The 19,139-nt window shown below is 68.9% G+C and overlaps 3 protein-coding genes across 3 annotated transcripts; 2 read left to right on the top strand and 1 right to left on the bottom strand.

The window, feature by feature from the left end:
- Positions 1 to 2,090: 2,090 nt before the first annotated feature.
- Positions 2,091 to 4,630, top strand: GBA1 (glucosylceramidase beta 1; the record flags this gene model as incomplete). Its single annotated transcript, XM_080361179.1, has 10 exons — positions 2,091 to 2,157; positions 2,303 to 2,494; positions 2,581 to 2,727; positions 2,873 to 3,006; positions 3,164 to 3,336; positions 3,428 to 3,665; positions 3,778 to 4,002; positions 4,086 to 4,249; positions 4,327 to 4,452; positions 4,522 to 4,630. The coding sequence occupies 10 exons, from the start codon at positions 2,091 to 2,093 to the stop codon at positions 4,628 to 4,630; spliced, it is 1,575 nt and encodes a 524-aa protein (XP_080217305.1).
- Positions 4,631 to 6,236: 1,606 nt separating this feature from the next.
- On the bottom strand, positions 6,237 to 8,977 carry MTX1 (metaxin 1). The gene is made up of 8 exons (XM_080361160.1): positions 8,895 to 8,977; positions 8,731 to 8,800; positions 7,848 to 7,927; positions 7,645 to 7,737; positions 7,200 to 7,382; positions 7,007 to 7,083; positions 6,621 to 6,775; positions 6,237 to 6,546 (listed from the first exon to the last, which is right to left on the bottom strand). Exons 1-8 carry the CDS (start codon positions 8,973 to 8,975, stop codon positions 6,320 to 6,322), a joined length of 966 nt encoding a protein of 321 aa, XP_080217286.1. The 5' UTR covers positions 8,976 to 8,977; the 3' UTR covers positions 6,237 to 6,319.
- An 869-nt stretch (positions 8,978 to 9,846) lies between these two features.
- On the top strand, positions 9,847 to 17,749 carry THBS3 (thrombospondin 3; the record flags this gene model as incomplete). Its single annotated transcript, XM_080361146.1, is given in 24 exon segments — positions 9,847 to 10,006; positions 10,009 to 10,308; positions 11,349 to 11,555; positions 11,727 to 11,983; positions 12,085 to 12,187; positions 12,436 to 12,462; positions 12,747 to 12,829; positions 12,938 to 13,059; positions 13,061 to 13,217; positions 13,362 to 13,502; positions 13,618 to 13,695; positions 13,786 to 13,938; positions 14,057 to 14,167; positions 14,251 to 14,358; positions 14,520 to 14,679; positions 14,792 to 14,910; positions 15,030 to 15,082; positions 15,277 to 15,470; positions 15,539 to 15,717; positions 15,833 to 15,881; positions 16,058 to 16,254; positions 16,329 to 16,501; positions 17,351 to 17,490; positions 17,691 to 17,749. Coding segments are annotated over 24 exon segments (3,330 nt in total).
- Between the last annotated feature and the right edge of the window lie 1,390 nt (positions 17,750 to 19,139).

Genomic DNA, 19,139 nt, shown 5'->3' with positions numbered 1-19,139 from the left:
GAAGTCCTGGAACGAGAAAGCCAGAGCGCTCCTTGGCAAACTCCCCTTCTGTGGGAGCTGCGGAGTTGCTGATGTCGGGGGAAAAAAACCTAAAAAAATAAGGAAAAAAAGAGGTTTAACAGCTGTTTTCTGGGAGTGCAGCGTGAGGGCGGCCCCGGGCTCGTCCCAGCCGTGTTCGTGGAGAACATCTCCCCATCCGCTGCGTTTATAGATGTTCCTGGGTAGCGCTGGGCTGCCTGCGCTTCCCAAAATACATCAAAGCTGTGCCATGCGCACCCAGAGCTTTGCACCCCAGATGTTCAGCGGCGCTCGGGGACGCTGGTGCGGGGAAATGCTTTGGCGTGGCCCCTCCGTGCTCCGCAGCCGTCTGGCGCGCGGCTGCCGTGGGGCTGGTGCCCCCTCTGTGCCAAAGTGCCAATGGGGAAAGCGAGGGATGCAGCATCCTCGGTGCTGAGGGCAAGGGGTGGAGAGCTGGAGGAATCGTCCCCAGCATCTGCAGCCTGTGCTGGGGGGTCCTTGTGGTCCCCAGGTGAGGGTCACCCTCCCAAGCGGTGTCAGGGGACACCAGGGCCAGGCTGGGCAGACCCCACCTCTCCCACGGCTCCAACCCCCTCCTTTCCCCTGCCAGGTAGGTGCCTGCAATTAGGAAGACACCCAAATTAAAAGGTGTGGAGCCCAGACTTGTTTTGCAGGCGATAAAGCTGCTGCAGCCCGCTCCACCCAACCTGCCCGCGGGCACTGGGGGCACAGCCCCATGGTGGGGGCGAGCGGGACCCTGGCGAGCAGCACCTGAGCCCGTCGCCTTCTCAGCGGGGTGGCAGGAGTGGGTGACATTGTCCCCGCCACGCTGGCAGCTCGCGGGGCTCCCCGCAGTGCCTCTGCCCACACCGGGAAAGCAGCTGGTGCAGCCACAAGCGTCGGGACGCGAGTGACACGGGGAGCTGGTGGGCACCTTGCGACCCCCCCGGCTCCCCTCTGGCTGCTGGGATGTGTTCGAGGAGAGCTTTGCAAATGCTGCGGTGGGTGGTGAAAGTTCTCATCGGGGAGAGCTTGCAAAATCATCCCCGGGCTCCTCTTCAAATGCACTGAGTCCCATGAGCCGGCACCTCCCGGACTCACCTTTCCTGCTCCACCGGCCGCTGCCGCCTCCTCCCGGCGTGGCCAGAAAGCAGGTCCTGCCGCCACACTGCCGGCAGAGACGCGGCGAGAGGGATTTCTGGCAGCAGGTGAGTACCCCGCGTCCGAAGCGGCTTCATCCATCGGTGGGGACGGTCCCCAGGCGGTGGGATGGTGCTGAGGCCGTGCCCGCGGCGCTGGCTGGGCATCGCGCCTGGGCAGGGGTGGGTGCAGGTTGTCCTGCCTGGCCCTGGTCCCCATCCCGCACGGGAGCAGTGGCTTGGCCCTGTCCCCTCCTCGCCTCCCTGGGGACAGCAGCCTGGCACCGCGGTCCCAAGGTGTGGAGGTGGCACTTCCCCGGCCCGTTGAGCGGCATCACGGGAATGATGGGGAAGGGTGCGAGCACCCACAGCGAGCAGGGACACGCGGGACCCTCTGTGGCAGAGGCTGGACCCCCAAATTGTTCTGGCTGTCACGCTCACGGGTTTGGGGTGTGGAGCTGTTTGCGCCGGCGGCAGCTCAGGAGGCAGTGGGGACGTGTGGTGGCACGGTATGGCATGGCGTGACACAGCCACGGGATGCGCAAGGAGGGAGAAGGAGTGGGAGGGAGATGATGGGAGTGAACTGAGCTGCCGGGTACAGCCGGCGCGGGCGGCCGGGAATGCCGGGGTGGCACACGCCTGGGGAGATGCACCCCGGCCGGGATGCGGCCAGAAACATCCACGGGCATCGACGGGGCAGGAGGGAGGGCGAGGGCTGGGCTGGGACTGCGGGGACCAGACGGGGTGGCCGGGGGTGCTGGTGCTCCCCAAGGCGTTGGGGCGCCAGGGCTGTCCCTGCGCTGGGTTCCTGTCCCTTTGTGGCGCTGGGACAGGGCGAGAGGAGCCGGTTGCTGACACCCGCTGCTCTGTTCCCAGCACCGGTGTTTGCCGTCGGCGTCCGTCTGAGCCGAGCCGTGCCACAGCAGAGCTGCCATGAGGCCTGGGTGTGCCGGCGTCCTGCGCTGGCTCCTGCTGGCGCAGGCGGTGGCGCAGGCAGCGGGTAAGTGCTGGTGCCGCGTCCCCAAGCTGAGGTCAGCGGTTCGAGGCAACAAAGCCACGGGTTTGGTGGCCGTGGCGGGTGGAGAGGGTGAGCTAGGTGCCTGCCACGACCCTCTGTGCCTGCCCGGTGTCTCCTTGTGCCACAGGTGGCCGTCCCTGCAACGCCAAGGACTTCGGTCACGGCTCACATGTGTGCGCCTGCAGCGCCACGTACTGCGACACGCTGGACCCCGTGGTGCTGCCGGCCCCGGGCACCTACGTCAAGTACGAGAGCAGCAAGGCCGGCAAGCGGCTGGAGCGCAGCCAGGGGAGCTTCCAGCAAAACGCCGAGACCCCAGGTACCGCCAGGGCCGGCGCCCACCCGTGTGCCGCGGGACAAACGCCGTCACCGCGCGGCGGCAGCGACGCTGCTTGTCCCCTGCAGATTTCCACCTCACTCTGGACACGGCGCAGCGGTACCAGAAGGTGAAGGGCTTTGGCGGCTCCGTCACCGACTCGGCTGCCATCAACATCCAGTCCCTGTCCAAGGATGCCCAGAACCACCTGCTCCGCTCCTATTTCTCCGAGGAAGGTGAGATGCTGCTGGGTAAAGGGGTCAGTCTGTCCAGCCCCCCCGATGGGGGTCTGGCTGCTGAGACTTGTGCTGAGGGGCTGGGAGGCTGATGGGAGATGGAGGGACCTGCACGGGTGCCCATGGCCGCCTGTCCTGTCCCCAGGCATCGAGTACAACCTCGTGCGTGTCCCCATGGCCAGCACCGACTTCTCCGTCCGCCTTTACACCTACGCTGATGCCGTGGGCGACTTCCAGCTGAAGCATTTTAATCTGACAGAGGAGGACACGCAGATGAAGGTGAGCACGATGGGATGGGATGGGATGGGATGGGATGGGATGGGATGGGATGGGATGGGGAAGCGTCTTCCCAATGATGGGGAGGGAGAGGACTCGTCCTATGCTGCCAACAGTGGGGCAGACCCCCTGAGCTCGCTGCCATCCCGGTTGTCCCCAGATCCCCATCCTCCGGGCAGCCCAGGCGATGGCCAAGCGGCCACTGTCACTCTACGCCAGCCCCTGGACATCCCCGGTGTGGATGAAGACGAATGGCGCCATGACAGGGAGGGGGACACTGAAGGGCAGCCCCGGGGACAAGTACCACCAGGCTTGGGCCAAGTATTTCATTCGGTGAGGGGCCATGGGAGCGCGGTGGGCGCCGGGGTCACCGTGCCCGGGGCTGGTGCGATGGGGCCCTTCACCATCTTGCCTCCGTGTGCAGGTTCCTGGATGAATACGCCAAATATAACCTGACCTTCTGGGCGGTGACGGCGGGGAACGAGCCCACGGCCGGCGAGATCGTCTTCTACCCCTTCCAGTGCCTGGGCTTCTCCCCCGAGCACCAGCGGGACTTCATCGCGCGCGACCTGGGCCCCGCGCTGGCCAACAGCTCCCACCGCCACGTCCGCCTCATCATCCTGGACGACCAGCGGGTGATGCTGCCTTACTGGGCACAAGTGGTGAGTCCCCACGGGAGATTTCCCACCCCCACGGGAGATTTCCCACCCCCATGGGAGATTTCCCAGCCCCACAGCGGGTGTCCCAGCACTGGTGAGTCCTTTCTCTTATCAGGTGCTCAAAGACCCCGTGGCCGCCGGCTACATCAGTGGCATTGGCATCCACTGGTACCTGGACTTCCTGGCACCCATTGACCTCACGCTCTCCATCACCCATCACCTCTTCCCGGATTATTTCCTCCTGTCCACCGAAGCCTCCACCGGCTCCTATTTCTGGGAGCCCAGGGTGGTGCTGGGTGACTGGGACCGCGGGAGCAAGTACAGTCACAGCATCCTGACGGTAGGGCTGGCTGGGGAGCGCGGATGTCACCGAACAACCCCACCGCCAGCGCGGCTCATTTGCTGTCACCTGCCCCGTTACAGAACCTCAACAACTACGTGACCGGCTGGACCGACTGGAACCTGGCCCTGGACCTGGAGGGGGGACCCAACTGGAGCAAGAACTACGTGGACAGCCCCGTCATCGTGGACAGCAGCAAGGATGTTTTCTACAAGCAGCCCATGTTCTACCACCTGGGGCACTTCAGGTGGGTCATGGGCGGAGTGGGGGGGCTCAGGGGTTGTCACCAGCCTGGGACGGGGGTCACAATCCTTCTCCCCACAGCAAGTTCATCCCCGAGGGCTCGCAGCGCGTGGGGCTCAGCGTCTCCAAGAAGTGCCGCTGGTGCAACCTGGAGCACTCAGCTTTCCTGCGCCCTGACGGTGCCGTCGTCCTGGTGGTCCTGAACCGGTGAGCGGCTCAGCCCCGCGCCCCGGCTCCCCGCCCCCCCTGCCCCCTCTGACCCCTCCATCCCCGCAGCTCCCCCGCCGACGTGTCCTTCGGGATCTCCGACCCCCGCGTGGGCTCCATCGAGGCCACGGCTCCCAGCGACTCCATCCAGACGTTCCTGTGGAAGCAGCCGGCGTAGCGCGGCGATGGAGGAAGGTGCTGGCACTGGGAGGGTGACGCTGGTGGAGGGCTTGGGGACTTGGGGACAGGTCCCTGCGTGGGGGGCTGAGGCTGCAGAGCAGCCCCACAACGCCCCCAGGGACCCGTTTGATCTGAGGAACGCGCCGTCCGCTCTTTTCTAGATGTTGTCATAAAATAAACAGGTTTTCTACAACCTCGCCTGCGCACCCGCTGGTGCTGGTACCTGCTGAGCCCCGCGGGCCCCATCGCGCCTGTCCATGGGTTCTGTGGGGCACCAAACCCATCACCCCGAGGGGTGGCATCTCTGTCCCCGCCGCCTATAGCAGCATCCCCAAGGGAGGACAGGGACCGGGCGCTGGCAGGGACACGGCGCCGGCAGCCGGCATGTAGCACAAGGCCCTGACGTCGGCAGCTCTGGCTTCTCCCCCCGGCCGGAGCAGGCGGCCGCGTGCTGCGGTTTCTCCTGCCGAAACAGCCACCAGCCCCCCCGCCCCGGCTAATGGGAACCGGGAGCGTCGGGCACATACTTCCCGAGTGACGTTATGGGGGGGAACGGGCACGAAGAGGGGGGGCTGCACTGAGTCATCCCCCTCCCACTGGGGCCCCTCAAACTGGGCCAGCGTGGGGGAGGCTCCGCGGTTGGCCCCGGCGCTGCGGCTCCGTGCTGGCAAAACGCTGCCCCTCCACCCCGCCCCCCCCAGCCATCACACTCATCCGGGGGACACGTATAGGGGGACCCCGCGCCCAGCCAGCCCCCCGGGGGTGTCACAGCGGCCGAACAAGCGCGGGCTGTGTGCGCACAGGCCAGCCTGGCCGGACGCCGCGTTTCCATTTGCGCGCTCGGAAAGCGGCAGCGGCCAGAGGAGAAACCGCAGCGCCGGGGCCGAGCCCCACGCCGCGTGTCCCCGGGGAGCGGCGCGGCGCTGCCGGGACACGCGGTACCTGGACGGCCGCCCCACGTCCTCCTCCGCGGCCCCACGTGGCCCCGCTGGCCGCGCCGCGCGGACCGCGGGACGTGCTTTTTGGCAGTGCCAGCTGCGAGGAACTCCCTGTTGCTGGCAAGCGTGGGGGAATGCAAACAGAGCTGTCAGCGCCGGAGGGATTCCTGCTGCAGCGCTGGGCTCCGGGCATCCCTCCCGCGTCGGGGTTGCATCCTGCCCAGGAGCTGCTGGTTGTGCTGCTGGTTCTGGCTGTGCCGCAGCTCTCAGGGACACGGGGTGCCAGCAGAGTGGCTGTGGGGGACACCAGCCCCACGGGACCTGGTGGCGACTCTGCCCCACAACAGGAGGGCAGGGATGCTGCAGAGGGGAACAGCGGAGGGCTCGGCCCCCCCAGCTGCTGGAAAAGGGATGGGGGGCTCTGCTGAGATGCCCACAGATGGTTTTAGGATGGCAAACCAGTGGGTGTCCCCTTCACCCTGTCCCCAGGGAGCCCTGAGGTGGCGGCAGAGCCGCCGGTGCGGGATCGGGGTGGGCAACGGGGCAGCGCTCCAGCTGGGCAACTGGGGCAACTGGGAAGAGCCCTGAGCTTGCTGGGAGGACACGAGGGTGCCAGTGGAGACAGGGGCAGGTTTATTGGCGCGGCGGAGGGCTGCGATTCCCGCCGGGACGCGGAGAGATGCTGCCACGCTCACGGTGTAAAAACAGTCCCAAGGGAGCAGGGGGAGCAAGGACTGGGCGGCTCTTCCTCACTCCTCCTCCTCCTCCTCCTCCTCCTCCATGGCGATGGGCTGGCGGGCAGCCGGCCCCGCGCTGCCGCGCTGGATGGAGACGATGCCGCTCAGGAAGGCGTAGGCCAGCATGGCCGCCAGCCCTACCACCACCGACAGCAGCTGGTTGCGCCGTTTGTGGGGCTCCTCCTCCGCCTCGCCGCCCTCGGCACCCACGGTCCGCGGGGCGCCGGCTGGGGGGTCACCTGGGGACACAGAGCCGGGGTGTGCATGGGGAGGGGTCACCGTGGGGCGAGGCGGGGAGGGGGTCACATCTCACCTCCGTCCCAGGGGAAGTAGAGGCTGAGGATGGAGGTGCAGTAGTTGCACAGGTTCTGCAGGGACTTGAGGTGCTGCTGCAGCTTCCCGTTGGGCAGCTTGGCCTTCAGGAGCGGCGCCAGGCGGCTGAAGACCAAGGCGTCGAGGGAGGCCGGCCTGGGGCACAGAGACTGCGCTGGGGCACGGTCCCTCGTCCCGCTGTCACCGCCCAAAGCCACCCGGACGCCGCGGTCACCCCCAGCCCAACCTCCTCCAGAGCCCCCCAGGTGAGGACGGGAGCAGCAGGACGATCCCACCCCGCGTGTTTGCCGCGGCTTCCCCACGTTCCACCACGATTGCCAGGGGCTCTGGTGCCCCCGAGCACCTTTTGGCCCTACAGCCACCTACGAGTCTCCGAAGAAGAACTTCTGGGAGCCGAGGCGCTGGGACAGGAGCGTCAGGCATTCCCGAGCGTCCCGGTAGAGCTGCGGAAGGACAGAGGGTTGTCACCCACCCCGCAGACTAAGGGCAAGGGGCGCTCAGCCGGGGCGAGCGCTGCGCCCCACCAAGGACCCACCGTGCCCAGACCACCTCCCCTCACCTCTTTCTCCAGCTTCTCCTCGTCCTCCATGTAGCCGTCTCCCCAGAGAAGCTGCAGCCGCTCCACGTGCCGCTTGTGCATGCAGTTGGGCAGGAAGAAGTTGAGCGGGAAGGGGACGGTTTCCGCGTACCACTTGCGCGTGTGCTCCACGTAGTTCTTCGCGTCCACCCAGAACGTGTGGATCTGCAGCGGGGGACGATCCGTGCCCAGGTCGCGGCAGGGCTGGCGTCCCCGCAGCACCAGGGTGAAGCCCAGACCCCAGCCCTGGCTGCACGACCCCCGGCGCCCTGATCCCTGCGCCTGATGCTCCATGTCCCCAGGATTTTGCTGCCTGCAGCATTTTCTGGTGGGTGCACGCCTGAGCCCACCAGCACCCCTCCAAGGGGGGGATCCGGCCACCTCCCCCGTGTCCCTCCCTCAGATGTTGTTCCATGGGGATGCTCACCAGCACCGGCAGCAGTTTCTCTTCCAGCAGGGACACGAAAGCCAGCGTGTCCGCACCTTGCGTGGCCGAGAGGTCGTAGTCGGCGTTATACTTCTGCAATGGCCATGATCCGGTCAGGAATTATTGGGCAACCGCGATAGCGCCCCCTTCTTCTCCCAGTGCCCCCCAGCCTGGGGCAGGGGTGCCCCTCATCCCCCCCGTACCTGTTTCCTGAGGTGGGTTATGATCTGCTGCGTTTTGGAGATGGTGCCTTTGTCCCGCGTCTTCAGTGCAGGGAGGGACCCTGCGGGCAGGGGGACGGGGGCTGTGGGTGGCGGTGCCACCGGGTGCGGGGGGGGGGCTGTGCTGGGGTGGGGGGACCCCGCGTTTGGCAGAGGGAGCACAAGGCGGAGGCGCATGTGGCGGGGGGGGGGGTGCAGAAAGTGGGGCCGGGGGACTCAGTGATGGGCGAGAGGATGAAGCTGCGTGCGATGGGACGTGGCGGGGGCGATGGCTTGGAGGGGGTGAGATGGGGCAGGGGGGTGCGATGGGCTGAGGGGGATAAAATGGAGTGAGGGGGGAGTGTAGTGGGGTGCAATGGGGTGAGGGGGTGTGATGGGGTGGGAGGGATGCAATGGGGTGATGGGGGAGTGCAGTGGGCTGCAATGGGGTGAGGGGAATGCAATGGGGTGAGAGGGGAGTGCAGTGGGGTGCAATGGGGTGATGGGGGAGAGCTGTGGGGTGAGAGGGGAGCGTACTGGGGTGCAATGGGGTGAGGAGAATGCAATGGGGTGAAGGAGGAGTGCAGTGGGGTGCAAGGGGGTGAAGGAGGGGTGCAATGGGGTGAAGGGGGTGCAATGGGGTGAAGGGGGTGCAGTGGGGTGAAGGGGGTGCAGTGATGCAAGGGACGGGCAACAGCACAAGGTGGGGGGTGCAAAGAGGCGGGGGGTGCGCCACGGAGCAGAGGGGTGCAATGGGGTGATGTGGTTCGCAATGGGGCAGGGGGAGCGACGGGGTGGGGGGCACCGGGCGCTCCCGGGGTGCAGCGCTGCGCAGTCCCGGCTGCCGGCCGGTGCCGGTATCCCCGGTGCGGGGGGCGGCCCTTACCGGAGGGGCTCCTCCAGGGGCTGGTGACCCGGTGCACCTTGAGCGGTGCCCCCGTGAACCGCGCGTACGTCTGCAAGAGAGGGGAAGGCGAGCGGGGGCTCGGCCGGACGGGACGCACCGGCCCCGGCCCCGCCGCTCCCCGCCCCGCTCCCGCCGCCGCTCACCAGCACGGCCAGGCAATCGGGGTCCACCGAGGGCAGCCCCCAGCCCCCGGTCCAGCAGAACAGCTCCATGGGCGCCGCCATCTTCCCGCCCGACCCGGAACCACACGGGCCCGGCTCCGCCCGCCCCCACCGCGGGGCGGCCCCGGCGGCTCCCGCGGCACCGGCCCCGGGGCCGCTCCGGGGCTCCGCGGACTCTCCGGGCGGGGGGGGCTGCGCTTGGCGGGTCCCTGGACCCGCTCCGCGTGTTTCCATGGATTGAAAACAGGGGCGGAGAGAAAACTCCCGCTGCGCGGCTGGGGACCGGCCCCCCTGCTCCGTTACCCGCCGTTACCCGGGCTCGCTGGCGTGCGTTGAGCCGCTGGCGCGGAGCTGGAGCCGGGGGAACGGGGCTGGGGCGCCCCCCCGCCCCCTCCGTTGTTATGGAGCCCGGGGAAACAGGAGTAAACACAACCGGGACACCGCGGGCCGCCCGCCCGCCTTGGCCGGTGCTCAGCGGGAAAACGGCTCGACCGGTCCGAGCATCCCCGGGCTGGCTCCGGTGGCAACGGGCGGGCTCGGACGCTGCCCGCGGGGCACCGCGCTGCCACCGCCGCCCAGAGCCACGGCGGGGGCTCCAGCGGTGCCGCCGCTCCCCCTCCCCGCTGCCTGGGGCGGAGGGGAAGGAGTTCCCGGGATGAGCTCATGGTGCTGCTCCGGGAGTTGGGCCGGATCCCGGCGCTGATTTATGCTGCTGAGCGCTCTCCAGGCGGGCTGGCTCTCCTCGCTCCTCTCCCGCACCGGGAGCACCGCCTGCCCCGGGGGGTCCGCCTGCCCCGGGGGGTCCGCCTGCCCCGGGGGGTCCGCCTGCCCCGGGGAGCGCCGCCCGGCCCGGGGGTTGGCAGCTCACCGCGGGGCACTCCGGGCAAAGCATCCCCGCACCCTCGGTGGCGCTTCCTGGATCTCCCGGGCTGGGATGCTCCGGCGCTGCTGGGGCGGCTCTAGCTCGCAAGAAGGCGGCCCCAGACTGCCTGACCTCCCGGTGAACCGGCGCCTGCCACACTCAATTTCTGTGAGCGGGAGCTGCGCCAGAGGCGGGCAGTGCCAGGGCGGCCGGTGGGTCGCCCGCAGCCCCGGGCTCGTTGCGCCGCGCCCCGCCCCGCTCCTCTCCGCCGCCGGGGCCGCGGCCGGGCCGCCGCGGCCGAGCGCCCGCCGGGGTCCCGGGGATGCGCGCCCGTGATTGACGGCTCTTTGTTTCCTCCTCGCCGGCAGCGCCGGCCCCTCCCCGTTCGCGCCACCCCGCCCCGCCGCGCTCCGCTCCGCACCGGCGGCACCGGCGGCATGGGGGTACCGGCGGCCGCGGGGGGCCCGGTGCTCGGTGCGCTGCTGGCGCTGCTCCTGCTGGGCGCCGCCGGGGCGGCTCGTCACGGGCTGCAAGGTAAGGGCTGCTGCCGGGCCGGGCCCCGGGGCGGCGACGGGGCGAGGCAGACGGGGCGCCCGGTCCGTTGCCAACCGGGAGGCGACGGCTGGAGTCCCCCTGGTCCCGCTGCCGCCAGCCGGGGACCCCCGGGCCCTCTCTGCTGTCCCGCTCCCCAGCTTGGGGCGGCTGACAGCGGCTCTGCTCGCCCTGGGAGGTCTGGCACCCGGGCTGCGGACAGCTGGGGACAGAGGGACATTCATCCCCGGAGCTCGGGGCGGCCGCCGGCACCCCCCAGGGTCGGCTGTGCCCGGGGGCAGCTCGGGGCAGGGACACACAGCCGCGCCTGGACACCGGTCCTGAAGTCGGCTCGGGGCGGCGGGAGGTCAGCGGGGGCTCCCGGGGCCGCGGTGCGCGGATGGGGCTTGCGGGACCGGGACTCCTCCCGGTCTGCCCGGTGCGCTTGCACGGAGCAGGCGGGCAGCGGTGCAGCGGCGGGACCGGGCTCTCCGTGCTTCCCCGGAGCGTCCCGGGCCGGTGCCGACGGCCGTGCAGACCCTGCAAGGGTTCCCGGTCCCGCTGCGCCTTAACGGGGCGGCTGCGGTTTTTACTCCGCGGCGTCCACCGGGACCTGGACCGGGGGCGCTCCGCGCTGCCCCCGCAGCTCCACGCGAGCAGCGTCCTCCCCTCCGCTATCCCACGGGGCCGGACCGCTTCTTTCAGCGACCGAGATGCTCGGGGCCGCCCCCGCGGGGAAATCCCGGGAGCAGAGGTGGGGAGCAGGGCAGGCTCCGAGCCGGGGACCCCGCTGAGCCGCTGCTCCGCGGGTCCCTCCCGGCGGTGCCGGTGCTGGAGCGCCACCGCGCGGGGCCGCGGCTGGGCGGGGCTCGGAGCTTTCGGGGCTTCCCCGTTGCCCCCCCCGACCGGGGTCCCGGTCATCCAGGGACTCCCCCTTTGCCCTTGGTGGGGTTTTCGGTGGGCCGGGCCGCGGTGCATCTCGGGTTCCTGCGGCCAGGTCTGAGCTGCCGGGCAGGGTGTGACCCCCGCGCTCGCTCCCGCAGTCATTGACCTGCTGATGGTGAGCGAGGCCCGGCAGATGGCCAGCATCACGCACAAGATCCGGATGGAGCTCCTGACCGTCAATGACGTTTACCTCCTCTCCACCTTCCGCCTGCCCCCTAGGCAGGGGGGGACCCTCTTTGGCCTCTATTCCAAGAAGGACAACACGAAGTGGCTGGAGGTCTCCGTGGTGGGGAAAATCAACAAAGGTGGGTGTCTGTTGTATGGGGATGTGCTGGCTCCGGTCTTACCGTGATGCTCAGAGACAGGGACCAAATTCCTGCCATCCATGGGGCCCACTGGGGAGAGTGGCGGGTGCACCGGCGTCCCCAGGGGCTGCTGGAGGACAGAGGTGACGTCCCCTTCTCGCTCCTCCGCAGTGCTGGTGCGTTACCTGCGGGAAGACAACAAGCTGCACTCGGTCAACCTGCAGCACGCGCAGGTGGCGGACGGGCAGAGCCACAGCATCATAGTGCGCCTGAGCGGGCTGCGCGGGGACATGCTGAGCGTGGAGCTCTACGTCGACTGCAAGCAGATGGACTCCAGCGTGGGGCTGCCCGAGCTGTCCGAGATCCCCCTGGCAGAGGTGGAGTCCATCGAGGTGCGCACGGGGCAGAAGGCGTACCAGAGGATGCAGGTGAGTGTCAGGACCCCCCGGGGAGGTCATACACACCCCCCCGTGCCCTCAGGGACAGGCAGACCCCTCCGTGGCTGACTTCATCTCCCCTTGTACATCAGGGGTTTGTGGAGTCGATGAAGCTGATCCTGGGAGGGTCCATGAGCCGTGTCGGGGCCCTGAGCGAGTGCCCTTTCCAAGGAGACGAGTCCATTCACAGCGCAGGTGACAGCACATCCGCACCCTGCGCCGAGCAGGGACAACGCAGGGGGCTTACGGGGTCACCCATGCGTGCTACGTGCGTGTCAGGGTGGGAGGTGACGGCTCGTCGCACAGAGCGGGGCTCCTGCCTCTCCCACTCCTGCATCCCCGTGTGGGGGGCTGTGCGCACCCTGACCAGGAGCAGCCACGCAAGGTGACGCTGCTGCGCTTTGGGGTCAGCGCTCAGTAATACCTTGTCTCTCCCCTTGCAGTGACAAGCGTGCTGGCCTCCATCCTGGGTAAGTCGCTTTCTGCTTCCCCCTTTCACCTGCCAAGGTGATGGAGACATTTGGGGCTCCACAGAGGCAGAAGAGCCTGTCCCAGGGCCCCAGGGTGGAGTGCACTCAGGCACACGGGGTGCGCTGCATGGGAAGGGTCCTGTGAGGACCGGGGAGGATGAGGAAGGACAGTCAACTGTCTTGCTCTCCTGTTTTGGTGCTGGGGGGCAGAGCAGCCCCCAGCCAACGCCACCAGGATGCTGTGTCTATCCTGGCGCTGACCTTGTCCTCTGTGCTCCTGGCAGGCGAGCAGACCAAGGCACTGGTCACGCAGCTGACGCTCTTCAACCGGGTCCTGACTGAGCTGCGAGAAGACATTAGGGACCAGGTGAGGCGGTGGGGCAGTGTGGGCTTTCCCTGGCTTGGATTTGCCCCAGAGCGGGTGCCAGCCAGTAAACCGCATCCCCCTGATGCTCCACGTTCTGCTGCCTCGCAGGTGAAGGAGATGTCTCTGATCCGCAACACCATCATGGAGTGCCAGGTCTGCGGTGAGTGCTGGCAAAGCTCTGCTCCCACCTCGGGGGACCCAGGGGCGTCCCGTCTCACCCCCTGCCCGGCCCTTCTCAGGTTTCCACGAGCACCGATCCCGCTGCAACCCCAACCCCTGCTTCAGCGGCGTGGACTGCATGGAGACGTACGAGTACCCCGGGTACCGCTGCGGGCCGTGCCCGCCGGGGCTGGAGGGCAACGGCACGCACTGCGCCGACATCAATGAGGTGGGCAGCTCCTGGGCTTGGGTCAGCATGTAATACCCAAGCCCCGGAGCATCCACAAGCCAGGGAAGGGCCCTGATGAGACACTCTGGGGTGGTGGGCACCGTGATGTGGAGGGTGAAGCCTTTCTCTGTCCCTGTGCCACAGTGCGCTCACGCCAACCCCTGCTTCCCCGGCTCCAAGTGCATCAACACAGCCCCCGGTTTCCGCTGCGAGCCCTGTCCCCGCGGCTATCGGGGCAACACCGTCTCGGGCGTGGGGGCTGACTACGCGAGGGCCAGCAAGCAGGTGAGCGCGGTGCCGTGGGGTCCCCATGTGGGGTGCCAGGGGACGGCGCCTTTCCTGGGCAGAGCTGCGGGCAGGGAAAGCTCCTAGGTGACCGTTCCTGCCGCGCTGCCCGCAGATTTGCACGGATATTGACGAATGCAACGACGGGAACAACGGGGGCTGTGACCCCAACTCCATCTGCACCAACACGCTGGTGAGCGGAGCTGCCCCGCTCCCCTGCCCGGCACTTGGGGCTGCTCTGCTCCGCGAATGCTGCCCGTCCCTCTCTCTGTCTCTCTCCCAGGGCTCCTACAAGTGTGGCCCGTGCAAGTCGGGGTTTGTGGGGAATCAAACGTCCGGCTGCATCCCGCAGAAATCCTGCAGCACTTCCACCTCCAACCCCTGCGACATCAACGGCGTCTGCGTGTTTGAGAGGAACGGTGAAATTTCCTGTGCGGTGAGCGGGGGACAGGAGGACAGCGAAGCCGGGGGGCACGAGGGCATCACCAGGGGCAGCGGTTGGTCCTTCCAGGGCCTTTCCCCGCTTCCCTGCCCCTGATCTCTTCTTTTTCCAGTGCAACGTGGGCTGGGCTGGCAACGGCAACGTGTGCGGGCAAGACACAGACCTTGACGGCTACCCGGACGAGCCCCTGCCCTGCATCGATAACAACAAGCACTGCAAGCAGGTGGGTGTTCTGGAGGGGGGAGCAGCATCCTCGGGGTGCTGGGCTGTGTGTCTCCCCATCTCTAACACCGTCGGTGCCTGCAGGACAACTGCCGTCTGACACCAAACTCGGGGCAGGAGGACGCCGACAACGACGGCATCGGGGACCAGTGTGACGATGACGCCGATGGTGATGGCATCAAGAATGTGGAGGTGACTGTGCTTGGAGGGTGGGACGTGATGGACACGCTTTGGCTTGGTGACGGATCCCTCGAGATACTTCTCCTGGCTCTGGGATGTGTCGCCGGGCGTGCCGGAGGAGCTGCGGGACTGCGGCCAGCGCAGCACAGGCGTCTCTGTCCCCTTCCCCGCAGGACAACTGCCGGCTCTTCCCCAACAAGGACCAGCAGAACTCAGACACCGACTCCTTTGGGGACGCCTGCGACAACTGTCCCAACGTGCCCAATAACGACCAGCGGGACACGGACAGCAACGGCGAGGGGGACGCTTGCGACAATGACATCGATGGGGACGGTGAGCGGCTCTCGGGTGCCTGCGCGGGGCCGGGGGTGCTGGTGGAGCCGGGATGCTGTCACACTGGGCTGGGGGGGACGGCGAGGACACCCACCCCGCGCTGTCCTTGCAGGGATTCCCAACATGCTGGATAACTGCCCCAAGGTGCCCAACCCTCTGCAAACGGACCGGGACGAGGATGGCGTTGGGGACGCCTGTGACAGTTGCCCTGAAATGAGCAACCCCACTCAGGTATGGCCGGGGCCAGGCTGGGGAGGGGGCGTGGATGGGGACATGGGGGGTTCTCCTGTGCACGGCTGGGCCCCCTCGCCCTGGGGTGTCTGCTGAACTAGGGCTCTGGTCTCCTCCAGACAGATATGGACAGTGACCTGGTAGGAGACACCTGTGACACCAATGAGGACAGGTGGGGACTGTTCTGCTGCGGCGTCACATCCCTTCCCATCCTATTCCTTGGGGCTGAGCTGGGTTCCTGGCTTGGGGGCCCAGGAGGAGGGACAGTGGGGTCTTGAGGGTCAGGAGGGTGCTGGGACACAGTCTCGGGACACAGGGACACGTCCCTTGTTTGTGGCACCGCTCTGACCCTGTCCTTGCTCCCAGTGACGGGGACGGGCATCAGGACACCAAGGACAACTGCGCCGAGATCCCAAACAGCTCCCAGCTGGACTCGGACAACGATGGGCTGGGGGACGACTGTGACAATGACGACGACAACGATGGCATCCCCGACTACGTGGCGCCCGGCCCAGACAACTGCCGCCTCATCCCAAACCCCAACCAGAAGGACTCAGATGGTGAGCACCGGGTAGGAGGCAGAGCCGCGGGGGCTCAGCGCGGCCCTGACCAGGGTGCGTGTCCCCAGGGAACGGCGTGGGCGACGTGTGCGAGGAGGACTTTGACAACGACACGGTGGCGGACCAGCTGGACGTGTGCCCCGAGAGCGCCGAGGTGACGCTGACCGACTTCCGCGCCTACCAGACCGTCATCCTCGACCCCGAGGGGGACGCCCAGATCGATCCCAACTGGGTCGTCCTCAACCAGGTGTGGGTGCTGCCCCCCGTGTTTCTGAGGACTGTGCTATTGCGGTGGGAGCAGAGGGTGACAGGGAGGTCCCCGGGGGTGCTGGGGACACCCCTCACCCAGCTGTCACCCACAGGGCATGGAGATCGTGCAGACCATGAACAGTGACCCCGGGCTGGCTGTTGGTAAGAGATGCTCTCCCAGACTCTGCGGGGCAGTCCCCTGCTCCTGTCCCCTGCGCTGGGGGGGGTGACAGCCGGCTCTTTGTCCCACAAAGGGGTGAAGGGTGGGCTGGAGGGAGCTGGGGTGCAGGGTCCCGTGCGGGGCGAGGTGGTTTCTCGCAGCGTTTCCCCACCCGTAGGCTACACGGCCTTCAACGGGGTGGACTTCGAGGGCACCTTCCACGTCAACACCGTCACTGACGATGACTACGCCGGCTTCATCTTCAGCTACCAGGACAGCGCCAGCTTCTACGTGGTGATGTGGAAGCAAACGGAGCAGACGTACTGGCAGGCCACCCCGTTCCGCGCCGTGGCCGAGCCGGGGCTGCAGCTCAAGGTGGGCGCTGATCACCCCATGGGCTGGCTCAGGCCCCCCAAGTCGGGTCCCCCTGACACCCCACGCACCCCCAGGCAGTGAAATCCTCGACGGGCCCCGGGGAGCACCTGCGCAACGCGCTGTGGCACACGGGCCACACGCCCGACCACGTCCGCCTGCTCTGGAAGGACCCGCGCAACGTGGGCTGGCGGGACAAGACGTCCTACCGCTGGCACCTGGCCCACCGGCCCCAGGTGGGCTACATCAGGTGAGCGAGGGCCGGGGTGGGGGCCATGGAGTACAGGGAGGATGGTGGCGGTTGGGTGGGGGTACAGCCCGGGTGGGACCACACCAGTGGGGGATGCTGTTGCTGGGATGCGGGTCCCCCTCAGTGGGGATGGTGCCACCAGCCCTGGTGCGGTACAGCCCTGGGGGAGAAGATGCTGGCTGGGGGGGGTCTAGCGCCGGTGGGACCACCCCAGAGCGGGGATGCCGGCCGTGGGGAGGGGTCCAGCGCCGGTGGGACCACCCCAGAGGGGGGATGCCGGCCGTGGGGAGGGGTCCAGCCCCGGTGGGACCACCCCAGAGGGGGGATGCCGGCCGTGGGGAGGGGTCCAGCGCCGGTAGGACCACCCCAGAGCGGGGATGCCGGCCACGGGGAGGGGTCCAGCGCCGGGTGCGGCCTCGGGAGCGTTTCCCCTTTAAGGATCCCGTCGGGGCGGCAGTGGTGGTTGGGGGGGGCTCCGCAGGCCGGGCCCGTCCGCCCCGCCGGGCCCCCGCGGCCATTGTCCCGTCGCCATGGCGACCCCGCCGGCCGCCGGCGCCTTTCACATGCAAAACGCCCCACAAAAGCTGCAGGGCCGGGACGGGGGCGGCGCGGGGGGCTCCATCCCGGCCACGGGGCGGGGGGTGGGGGGGGGGCCGGTCCGGGGGTCCAACCCCGGCGGGATGCCCCGTTCTCAGCCCGGTGTCTCCATCCTACCCCGGGACGGGATGCCCCGTTCCCAGCCCGGTGCCCCCACCCTATTCCCGGGACGGGACGCCCGGTGCTGGCCCCGCTGGGGGTCCCGGTCCCCCGCTGACCCCCCCGGGTCGGGCCGTTTTCCTCCCCGCGCAGGGTGCGGCTGTACGAGGGCCCGCAGCTGGTGGCTGATTCCGGGGTGATCATCGACACCACCATGCGCGGGGGGCGGCTGGGGGTCTTCTGCTTCTCCCAGGAGAACATCATCTGGTCCAACCTGCAGTACCGCTGCAACGGTGAGCACCGGGAACCCCCCGCGGGGACACCGGGGCCGCCCCGCACCGGGCCGGGGGCTCATGGAGCATCTTCCCCCGTCGCCCCTGCTGCCGGGGTCGGTCCGTCGGTCCTCGGCCGGGAGCTTGGGGGGCTTTCTTGCTTTACCGGGGCTTGGCCCCTCCCCGGCTATTGACGCCCCCACCCCGTTCTCGACCCGCAGACACGATCCCCACCGACTTCGAGCCCTTCCGCCGGTTCCTGCTGGAGGGACGCGAGTGAGCGGCCGTGCCCGGTCCGGACCCCCCCCGCCTCCCCGCACCAGCGGCACCCAAGGGCGCTCCGCGCCCTGCAGCCCCTCCCGGCCGGGCCCCCTCCCGGCCCCCCGCGGACTTTGCACTGCCGGTAACCGGCGCCTGCGGCCGGCAACGGGGCGGGTGGCGGGGCTGCCCCCCCCGCCCTGCTGCCCGGTACTGCGGTCCCTGCCCGAAGTCTGGCCATAAAGTTTTAAGTGTTTTCTAGCCTGCGCGCCCGGTTCCTAAGGGGGGTCCCGCCCTCCCCGTGCTCTCGGCTCCGTCCTTCACCGTCCTCCCGGTGGTCGTGGCGGTGGTGGGGGGTGGAGCCCGCTGCCCGGGCCGGTCCCACCGGCGGAGCCCGGGGCGGCGGGAGGCCGGGACGAGTGCAATATTGGTAGGCGAGAGCACAACACTGCACCGCATCCCGTCCCTCCCGCCGGCCCGGAGGGAGCGGAGCCGCCGCCGCTCGGGCCGTTCCGTGGGAACTGCGCGGTGCGCGCCGAGCCCCGGCGGCAGTGCCCGGTCGCCATGGCAACGGGTGTCCCGGCAACGCGGCGGAATGTGCCCCCCCCCCGCGCCATCCCAACTCCCGCCCCGCCCCGGAGAGCGCGGGGCCGGCACCGGCACCGGCCCGGCCCCCCCTGCCCCGCGGCGGCGACAATGGGCGCGGCGGCCCCGGTCCCCCTCTCTTAAAAGGGCAACGCGGCGGCCGCCCCTCCCGGTGCCGGTGCTTGGGCGAGCGTTGTCCCTTCCCCGTTCTCGCCTCGGGGCCGCGGCGGGAATAGGGCGGGCGCTGCTCGTGGGGGGGTTACCGGGGGAATCACGGAGGCGCTCGGGCGCACCTGTGCGGTACCGGGGTGGGGCAGGTGAAATCACCGCTCGGTACCGAGCTCCTCCCGTTTGAGGGGTGCGCGGCGAGGCTGGGTGGGGCTCGTTCCGACCCCCCGGTTCGAGGCCCCGCTCCCGGTGCCGCTCGGGGCGCGGGGTGAGCGCTGGGGTCGGCACCGCGCCCGCCAGGGGGCGCCGCAGCTCGGGCGGGAGCGCGCGCGGGGCGCGGCCGCGCGTGCACGGGCCGTGGGTCCGGAGCGCCCCCCCCACCCGGGTTCCCTCCCGGTCCTGCTCAACCCCGCGGACACGCGTGGGAGCCGGGTACGCTTCCCCAGCCCGGTGCCAGTGGCCCGGGGGTGTTGCCGCGGGAGGGCGGGTGCTGGGGTGTCCTCGGGGGACGCTGTTCTGCGTGTCCGGCCCCTTCCTGTCCCTCAGCTCCCCCACGCACCGTGTTTTTCGGTGCGTTTCTGCTACGGGGAGTATTGCAGACCTTAAACGGCGGCGTTGAGCAGGCTGCGGGGGCTCTTGGGGACACAGACCGGGAGCTG

This window comes from Nesoenas mayeri (genome assembly GCF_963082525.1).
Source record: "Nesoenas mayeri genome assembly, chromosome: 30".
In the NCBI taxonomy this organism is placed as follows: domain Eukaryota; kingdom Metazoa; phylum Chordata; class Aves; order Columbiformes; family Columbidae; genus Nesoenas; species Nesoenas mayeri.
This window is presented reverse-complemented; position numbering and strand designations above follow the sequence as displayed.

Coding starts and splice junctions, on each gene's coding strand:
- MTX1 (XM_080361160.1), bottom strand. CDS start 8,975: ATGGCGGCGCCCATGGAGCTGTTCTGCTGGACCGGGGGCTGGGGGCTG. Junction 7,928..8,730: donor CCCCTGGAGGAGCCCCTCCG/GTAAGGGCCGCC, acceptor CCCTGCCCGCAG/GGTCCCTCCCTGCACTGAAG. Junction 6,547..6,620: donor CTACTTCCCCTGGGACGGAG/GTGAGATGTGAC, acceptor CTGTGTCCCCAG/GTGACCCCCCAGCCGGCGCC.